This window comes from Chelmon rostratus, chromosome 4 (assembly GCF_017976325.1).
Source record: "Chelmon rostratus isolate fCheRos1 chromosome 4, fCheRos1.pri, whole genome shotgun sequence".
NCBI classification, from domain to species: Eukaryota; Metazoa; Chordata; class Actinopteri; order Chaetodontiformes; family Chaetodontidae; genus Chelmon; species Chelmon rostratus.
The window spans coordinates 11,599,472-11,608,979 of NC_055661.1; the positions used below are offsets into that span (position 1 = coordinate 11,599,472).

The window sequence follows — 9,508 nt, forward strand, 5'->3', positions numbered from 1 at the left end:
CAGTTCTGTGCTTGATTAGATACACAAAATCAGATTTTAGACCTTTCATGGCACATATGTGATGTTCTCATTACATATCATCACCTTATACAGATGTTATGGTGGACTTGTTCGCAAACAGTTACCTGTTTACACATCCAGGTGACACAAAGTAACATTTGCTTTCATTTCCTGTCTTTCTGTTAACCCAATCAATCTAACTTTAATGTTGACTTTCCTTTAAGCTCTGATTTTGGTCTCTACCCACTGCTGGGGAAATATCGGATCAGCCTGTCGCTAGCTTCGTCTGCCCGCTGTTTGGTGCGGGGAAGGCGCTGTTAGTCAGAGCTTTTGTGCTGAACAGCAGCTGTGGTTGGAAACAAGGTTGATGAGAGCACAGTTGTGGAATCAAAACAACAAGGTAAGAAAATACTAAAATGCTCCACAGCTGACGAACGCCAGAGTCAGACGGTAATTCTGTGTGAGTTCTTCAGTGCGAACGACTCTTGCATTAGACGTAGTCATTGGATCCATTGTTAATCTAAAAATATTCACTAATGCAGCTTTAAAGATAGAAGTGTGTGTAAATGTGGAGAACAGAGTCTCAGCAGGAATGAGCCACGTCAGGGTTTGAGGGCTGGGTTATTTAAAGGATGCAGCGTGGCAGACTATTGGAGACAGATGGCTGTGAGGGGTCAGAGGTTAAGTTTAGGAAATACACAATCACAGCCTTGTTCTGGGTGACGAGACACTGACACTCTGAGATTTTATGTCTTTGCCTTCGAGGGATTTTCAGTCACTCTGGCTTTGGTGTGTATGTGAGAGAGACGGGGAGACTGCGTGGCGGGAGGTGAAGGGGGGCGGGCACGTGGCTGAGCCACAGCAACATGATTTGTGGAGGCAGAGTTCAAGTTCAGCAGCCCGGACCTGCAGGTCTGGAGTGTGCCTCAGCCAGTCAGACAGCCAGGTCAGACCTGAACCGTTCTCCACGGCTCATTTCATCCAGCTCATTCTCATCTGGGCATGTCAATTATAAATAAAAACAATTACAGTGACTATGGGAGACATGTTGATCGTTAAATTACAATTAAACAGACTCAGACAGACACTCAAGTTAAACACAAATTAAAAAGGTAATTTATTCTGACTTTTTAAACATGGGTAGCACTGAGTAGGTTGTTTTTTTTAAACTGAAATGAAAAACAGACTTTAGTCTGGGCGCCTCGACCATAAAATACATTAAAGTACTCTTGTTCTCAAAGACTGTAAATAATTAAAGCAGCCCACAGTATAAAGCCAGGATCACAGACAATAAACCAATGATGTTTCCCCACTATTTAAGAGGCCCTCAAAGAAGGTCTGTGATGTTAACAGTGTGTTTAACTCCAACACAGCTCTCTGAAACTCTTTTCACACTGAATTTTTGATTGGTTTGAAAAGGTCAACCCATGTTACGCAACCTGGCCTGAGACCTGCTCCAGACTAGGGTGGGACACCGGTCTGACACGGCTCTGTTTTTCGGTGGGAAACGGTGACACACATTTTTATAATAACTATAGGATCACTAAAGGGTAATAATAGAATTGTAATAGGATTACTGTAACTTGGTGTAGACGTCTAGCCCTCTTGCCATGAGTTAAATTTTCCTCAGCCTCAGAGACACCTGAACAGGACTGAGCTGATGAATGAACTTTTCATAAAGTGACCAGATGTTACAAAGCAACAGCTGCTGGGACACACTGCTGTGGTGACTCTTCAGTCTAAACACCACAGGGGCTACTTTTAAAGCTCTGTTTAACACGTAGATTTATGTCTAGGTATGGCTAGGTAGGGCAGCCGGGTATCACACCTCAATACTTTTTTGGTATAGAGTTGGGCGGATTGGACGAATATGTTGGCTATCAGCGATTGGCTTGAGTTCATCGTCAGGTGAGCAATTTTTGTCATTTTATTTTGTAATTTAATGCTTTCCACATTAAACCCATCCATCAGTTGAAAGCCTGTTTCGCACTAGATTTTCCTGAACAGTTCCTGTATCACAGTGGTCTGAGTCAGCCTGACGTTCTGGTTTACAGGCACCACCTTCGTCATCATCACCCCCTCTCACCTTGTGACTGAGCGAACTCATCTCTGCGACCTCCTTCGACCTCTGTGGCAACCATGATGACGATCACGGCGCAGACCAGACCAGTCCTCCATAGCGTTTCCATGGTTACTACAGTAGTCGCTATAGTAACAGAATTCAGTGCAGTGGTCCCCGGGCCTCTGTCCCAACATGTCTTCTGCCCTCTGGGATGCCCTGTCGCCTAGCAGTGGGACAGCTCAGCGCTCTGTCGGGCCATGGCTGCAGAAGGATCTGGGAGCTCACGCAGACATAGCAGCCTCAACCGTGTGCGGATCAGCAGGTGGTGACGGATCCTGCACAAGTCCTTGCAGAAAAAGAAAAGGCTTGGACGGATCTCCCAGGGGGCTCAGCAGCAGCGGTGGGTTTAGACTCCTCTCTGTAGGCCTGTGGAAGAGAAACTGTTCAGTGAGGAACAGGAAGGGCAGGAGAGGGAGTGAAAAGGGAGGGGAGAGATAGATTTAGGCTCAAAAAGGTAGGAGGAACAAGGAAGACATAGTGAAACACAGACTACGAGGGGAGAGAGATCCCTTTGACCCATGCAGTTCCCAGTCTAACAAGACAAATCTACCCAGTTCAAATTCAGCGTCCAGTGAAGGACCGCCCAGTCCTGCATTGTTCCTTCAGCTAATCAATCTTGGCTTTGGTGAAGGGCAAACACCCTGTCTTTCAGTCTGATGACCAGAGACAACAGCAGGTCTCAACCTGGGGCCCCTGAGGCCCCGCTCTTTAAGCTGCCTGCCCACCGGAAAGAGTTCAAACACAAAGGAAGCCATTGATCTTGTAAAAAGCTGCGCTTAATGCCCAAACAGGGCTTGAAGTGGGTATTATGTCAGAGGCTCTGGGGGTAAAATGAGCCAATTTGAGAGGAGCAGCAGGTTGCCATCACTGCTACGCTGGCTGATTGTGGTGGTTGGTTGTATGGCTGAGTGACTTGCTGGCTGGCTGCCTGACTGTACAGCTTACTAATTGGCTGGCGTCCTGGCTAGCAGACGGATGGTATGAGTGCCTATATGAAGCTTGTTTACATCCGAAACAATGCTAAGTGTATTTTAAAAAACCATAGCCGGACCAGCGCTGGCTTTTTGAACCGACACTGACATTAATATTTGTTTCTTTCAGTTTTTAAAATCTTTAAGAGACAGACATTTCACAGTTGTTCAATCAACTGATAACTGATGGTAAGTGCTCTCTGTGCACAAACAACTTCGACTAGTCTGGCTTTCTTAATTTCAGCTCTAAGCAGCCGTCATGTTTCCTTGCATGCTTAAAGTCAGCATGTTTCTTCCTAATCATTTCTTTCATAGATTTTGTGATCCCGGTCTTGTTATTAGGATGTAATCTAAGCTGTCATGTGGGTATAACTGACAAACTGAGCCAGACTCACAGATGTCAGCAGAGTCTGACCACACAAGGCTTCAAAAACGAGCTGTAAAATCTCATAATCAATCCTAAAACTGACAGGTATCCAGCAAGGGGAGCGAGGATTAACCGATTAATTCACTGTCTTAGTCCTTGGATGTTTTGAGACCAGGATAAAGCACGGAACAATAATCAAGTCTGGAGGACATAAAAGCATGAACCGCCTTCTCCAGATCAGCGATGTCCAAATCTTGGTCAAATGTCTCAGTTGAACGAAACAGGACTGCACTGACAGACTGATCATAATGTATGTAAGTGGTGATTATCGTTCAACTGCAGGTCAGTTTTGGACATCCAGCTCTCAGGACACCTCAGTTACGTATCATCTGCACAGTGCTGCACAATGCAAGTGAAATTCAAAGTTTTCTCCACTAGCAGATGTTTATTAGTGTTTGCCCCTGCCAGAAATAACAGGGGAAAGATTGTTTCTTCTTTTTTAACTGCTGAACAGAAGGTGAAGCACTCGATCATTTGAAGGTGACAGCTCAGCCAGATCCAGATCTTTGGTCACTTCTGTTCATTTTCCTCACGACACTGCTACACATGAAGCCCCTGAAGGTCCTTTTCAGCTGAGCACCATTCTGTTTGAGCTTGTTCCTCACTTATAGATCAACACAGAGCCAGTCTGCTTTACAATAACAGTGGAAAAATGACTCCTCAGACCCACAGTACCCATTACAAAAACAGACCAGGGCCAGGATCAGGAGTCACATTTTCATGGGTGCCCTTCTCTTTGACTTGAGTTTCCTGGCTATGGACTGCAGTGTCAGCTAAAACCCAGCCCTTGCTATTCTCCAGTAGAGGCTGCCCACCCAGTTCACTCTGGTCCCAGCCACCCTCCCCTCCATCCCTCCCTCAGTGCCGTCTGGGGAGAGAAGAGCAAGCGGAGACGCCGCACTGGCCCAGATGGCTGGCGGCTAACCAACTGCAGCCAAAGGTAATCGGAAGCAGATGGGAAACCTTTTGGTGACGAGAGCAGCGGGAACAAGTTGCCTCCTGAAAAGAGGAGGGGGGGGAGTGCAAAACCCGAGGGGAATGAAAGAGAGACAGCAGAGCGTAAGCTGTTCAAGCCAGCTGGGAGAGCCATTCTTGAGTGTTAATACTCAGGACGGAGTGTGAAGGAATGAGCTGAAAAGAGCCCTAATGTGCCTTCCTCGTTGGGTTTCAAACAGCAAAGGGAAGGTACAGTAAAAGGCGAGCTTCATTAAGGAGCACCAAGGGGTCTTTGTACTGTTGCAGCTTCCCTCATATGTGGAACAACTGAAAGTCTTTCTCCCTTCCCCTCCCTCAGGCTTTCTCCCAGTCATTTCCTGCACGACTCCCCTCCATTTTCATTACTTCTTCTGCTCCCGCTCTCGATTTATTGCAGGGTTATTAAACTTGCAGCTTGATATCAAGTGCTTTTCATTACTACTAACTCTCCTCTTGTTTATTCATACAAGAGAAAGAGGGAGCGACCGGACCCCCTCAGCGCCGTCCCTCGGCGCATTTTAAGTGGAGCTGCTTAAACAGATTTGTGGACAGCCTTCAAAAAGATCCCCGCAGAAACATGCATGCACTGCCTTTCCGGTAAATTATTGCTCCATTATAAACCGCGCAGAAATGCGGCTAAATTAAGAGCGAGCTGTCTCGCAGAGGTGACGGTGTCGTACATCTTCCGCGGCCTGTTGTGCAAAACTTTCCCTCTGGGCTGTATCACTTTTGGAGGAATAAAAAACTTATGTTTGTCGGCGGGCCAAGCGAGCCGAGCACATGCACCGACTCCCGCTCCGTGTTTTGCTTGGATTAGCTACAAATATCGAGCATATAGCCGCAATCGCAGCCAAGAGAGAAAGCGGCCTGGGCTGCAGACGGGCCACACAGTTTCCAACGCAATCGCAATCTGCAAAAGAGGAAAGGAGCAGGGGAGAAGAAAGGGGTCGTTGTTAACGAGAGAGAGAAAAGTTGGACCGTTCAGGATAATTAGGTGGGAATTTAAGGGTGCGCCAAATTTGCAATGTAATCAAGCCAGTGGACCCAGAAGCATTTTGACACATCATTTTTTCATCTTGTCATCTCCTAGCGAGCGGTGACTGGTGCTTTTTCATGCGGCGTCAGGGATGCACAGTGACTTTTTTCCTCCTTTTTAAGACTACAGCTAACTATGCTGTCCTTGTCTTTAACTGTTGCCAGGGAGAGCAGGGCTATCCGAAAACTAGCACACTAATCAGAGCCATATGACCGGCTCAAAGTAAAGTCTGTGTGGAGCGAACAGATGCTAAGTGTCCCTCAGCTTAGCTTCAAGTCTAGCACTCCCCCACTCTCTCTCTCTCTCACTCACTCACACACATACACACACACACACACACACACACACACACAGTGTTTCCACTTTGATCAGGGAGTAGCTCATGAATCAGCTTTAGGTTCAGTTTATTATTTCATTAAACCGGCAGTGCGGCTTCTCTTTTCCAATAAGACCATGAGGCTGCCGGATTAAAGAGCCAATAAGACGAATGTCACAAGTCAGACGCAGCGTTTCAGACCAGCTCAGCAGCAATTACTCCTTCGCTGGAAAAAAAACAAAAAAAGAGTCTAGATCTCCACATGAAACCCTGAACAGGTGACAGAAACAACACAAAGAACCGGGGGATATTTCTCAGAATGCACCCTGATTCTCTCTGTCTGCTGCGAAGACAGAAAGAGAGAGAGAGGCAGGCATTCCTTTCTCAATTTCCCCAAATAAACAGCGTGCAGATGAAAAGTGGGAACATAAACAGGCCGGAGAACCTCGGATGTGCTCCCCTCGCTCTGAAAATGTGCCTCTCGAGTCTGAAACAATATTTAGTGAGAGAGAGAGCTGACTCGACATGAAGTGAGTCAGCCAGCAGCACTGGGAACGGGGCACAGATGGTAGTGGAAGGTTTTCTCTTTCTGTCTTTTATCATATTCATTTCTGGGCAGTTCTTACCTCCTATAGGACTGCCAACTGTCCAAACCACCAGATATATACTCACTTTCCTGTCACGTAAAACGAAGAAAAGTAACAAATCCTCCTGTTTAAGACGTGTTTGGCTCTTCTTCTTTTTTTTTTGCTTTAAAATGTCTCATATTAATGTCATTCAATGGACTCATTTCAGCTCTTCTGTACTGATCCCATCAAGATTTTAGAGACCAGTGTGTAACCCACCTATGCTGATCAACATTAAATACAGTTTGTTTGTTAAAGTTATAATGAAATCCAGTGTTTCTGTTATTATTATCAGCAAGCATTAACTCATGGTGGGCTATCAACTCCGTTTTTTTATTGCCAAAATAATGCCTGGCTTCATGTTGTCTTACATAAAAATCATCCCGCGCAGAAATTAATAGATTTTAAATTAGGGGGGAAAGACGCACATCGTGTTGCATCAGTGCTCACTGTCGTTAGGCAGATACATTAATTTGATGTGTCATGAGAGAAAAAGTTTGATCATGCAAATCCAAAAGCCTGAGAAAACTCATAATATGCCTGCTGCCAGAGTGTGCAAAGTACAAATACAGGACACCTACAATACAGGTGTGAGAGAGGATATGTTAGGGTCAAAGGTCAAGAATGAAGCTGCCATGACAAACATTGGTGTAAAATAAAACAGAAACCTGCAGATTTCTGCAAAGTCAGCTGATCAGATGACTCATCTATCTTCTGCTGTTCCTCCAGCGTCCACAGGTACATGTGCATACAAGTCCTGCAGCGAAGGACATCATCCGTGTTACATGTGTCAGTTTAAAAGTGAGCTTTAACAGCTTGGAGGTATGATTTATCGATCCCTACAAGATGCTACACAGTTCTTTTCCATCAGCGAGACGCTGCAGGTTGCTCCCCCAGCCGGTGAACGGCACAAAGTCACCCTTCACTCATGTACCTGATGACTGCTCTCGGCCACATCATCTGCTCTCTCTCTCTCTCTCTCTCTCTCTCTCTCTCTCTCTCTCTCTCTCTCGCACCTCTCGCACACACACACACACACACGCACACACACACACACACACTGACTGCCTTGTCATCAGCCAATGAGGAGATCCCAGCCACAACTAAGAGCTCTTGAGGAGAAAAGCCAATCCAAAGAGATTTTTGGAGGAATGCAACACAAACGCCATCAGACAACATTAAGACCATAGACTTGCATGTCATGACCCCGTGGCAGCACAATGAAAGACCTAAAGGACTGAATAAGGGCGATATACAAAGTCTGCAGAAGTATTTCTAGATAAATGAGCGTATTGGGAGTTGAAAGGAGCGTGCTGCCAGCATCCTGTCAGGATCGTTTTCCTCCAGAGTCGTGCATGAAAAGGCAGAAAGTGTTGCCGGGCTCGCTGTCCTACCTTCCCGTGTCCCCTTGCAGAAGTTTCCGCTGTGAGTGTGTCCTCTGTCCTCCGCAGCGGAGCGGAGCGGAGAAGAGGAGGCGGCGCCGGCGGGTGACTGAGGAGAGTCAGCTTCTTCCACCTCCACAACCACAGCGCCACAGTCTCACGTCAAGTCACCCGCAGTTAGAATAGTTAACTTCCCGTTACAATTTTCAAAATAAAAGTCCTGTCTGCAAGTTTTTTGGGTGAGATCTGAATTGAGGGTTTATGGTCAGGGTTAGTGATATGATTTGATTAAAACCTACATGTATGTTTTATCCTAGAGTGCATTTCAACCTGTAATAACCCTCTGTGTGTTTTGATGCCCAGTTCTGTGCATGTTTCATATTAGGCTATTACATTTATTTACTTAATGTTTTTATTTTTTTTAACATTTAACCTTTTATATCAGTGATGCAGAGAAACATTAATCTTAGACATGTGCAAAACTTTATAAATGTGTACATATATACACACACACACATATATATATACACACATATATATGTGTGTGTATATATATATATACATACATACATACATACAGTGTATAGAGTGATTGCAACACTGAGATGTTACCAAAATGTTGAAGAAGTGAATTTTACAAATCATCCCTCTTTACAAAGGATTTGCATGATTTGTCCTTTCAAATGTGATATTACTTCCCTGCCCCTTACAGCCCGGAGGGGGAAAAAAGACTAGGTGCTGAAAAATTAACACTGTTAACAATGTGAGTAAATTAGAAAAGAGGAAAAATAAAACAACAAAACAAAGTACTCACACTAACAGTTTGCCATCATGTATCATTTCAACCTTTTTGAAACCATAGGAGCAAGAAATCAATTTCATATGGACTCAAAAAGCACCCAAATGATGGCACCAGGTCAAAGCACATGCATCAGACAACCTGCAAGGGTGTTTTTTGTTAGTGGTGAAACTAAGGTGAAACAGATGGAAGCTCATTATGGTTGCCAATTTTTTTTTTCCTGGAAACCATCTTTTCTAGATGCTCTGCTATGATGATTCAAAGTTAAAACATATATGGTAGGCCAGATCCAGTCCAAGAGCAAACTCATCTTTTATGTCAAGCGTGGTCTTCAGTTTTCTATAGCTTTAGTCTGACTTCTACATGTGACCCAGTCAAGATTACTCACATCTCAGCTTTTGAAAGAAAACCGGCCACTGAAAATTAAGCTAATATTGGTTTTATTTTGAAGACAAACATTTCCCTTTTAATTTCCGGGTTTTTTTCTCGGTGTTTGTCTGATTTGATTCAGCGGGACCCTGCTGATTGCTTGCCTGTTCTGCGACTCTAAGGAAGCAGCTGTAGTCAGTGGGGTGGGGGGTTTGTGTATGTTTAAGTGGGTTGTGGGATATGGGGGATATATATATATATATACACACACACACACACACACACACACACAAACATATACATATATACACAGGAGTTAGTTATCTTGGCTTAGCATAAAAGCACGGGTGATGTTAGAGAGACTAAGTCCATGTTTTTTACAGTCTATGGTGCTGGTACTTAGACTTTGTTACAGTTGAATAGAGCCAGGCTAGCTGTTTTCCCGTGTCCAGTCTTTATGCTAAGCTATGGTAACCAAATACTGG

The 9,508-nt window shown here is 44.8% G+C and overlaps 1 protein-coding gene across 3 annotated transcripts in view; it reads right to left on the bottom strand.

Annotated features, from left to right (window-relative positions):
• Positions 1-7,989, bottom strand: part of adamts10 (ADAM metallopeptidase with thrombospondin type 1 motif, 10) — a 48,821-nt gene extending 40,832 nt beyond the window's left edge. Inside the window, exons 1-2 of one of the 3 annotated variants that reach the window (XM_041934936.1) lie at positions 7,868-7,989; positions 2,087-2,488 (exon numbers count right to left, since the gene is read on the bottom strand). In XM_041934936.1, the coding sequence (XP_041790870.1) occupies positions 2,087-2,189 (103 nt within the window). In that variant the 5' untranslated portion in view covers positions 2,190-2,488; positions 7,868-7,989. Of the gene's footprint in view, positions 1-2,086; positions 2,489-5,175; positions 5,313-7,141; positions 7,202-7,867 lie in introns of those variants that run through there. The other 2 variants (XM_041934937.1, XM_041934938.1) reach the window with 2 other exon arrangements.
• Between the last annotated feature and the right edge of the window lie 1,519 nt (positions 7,990-9,508).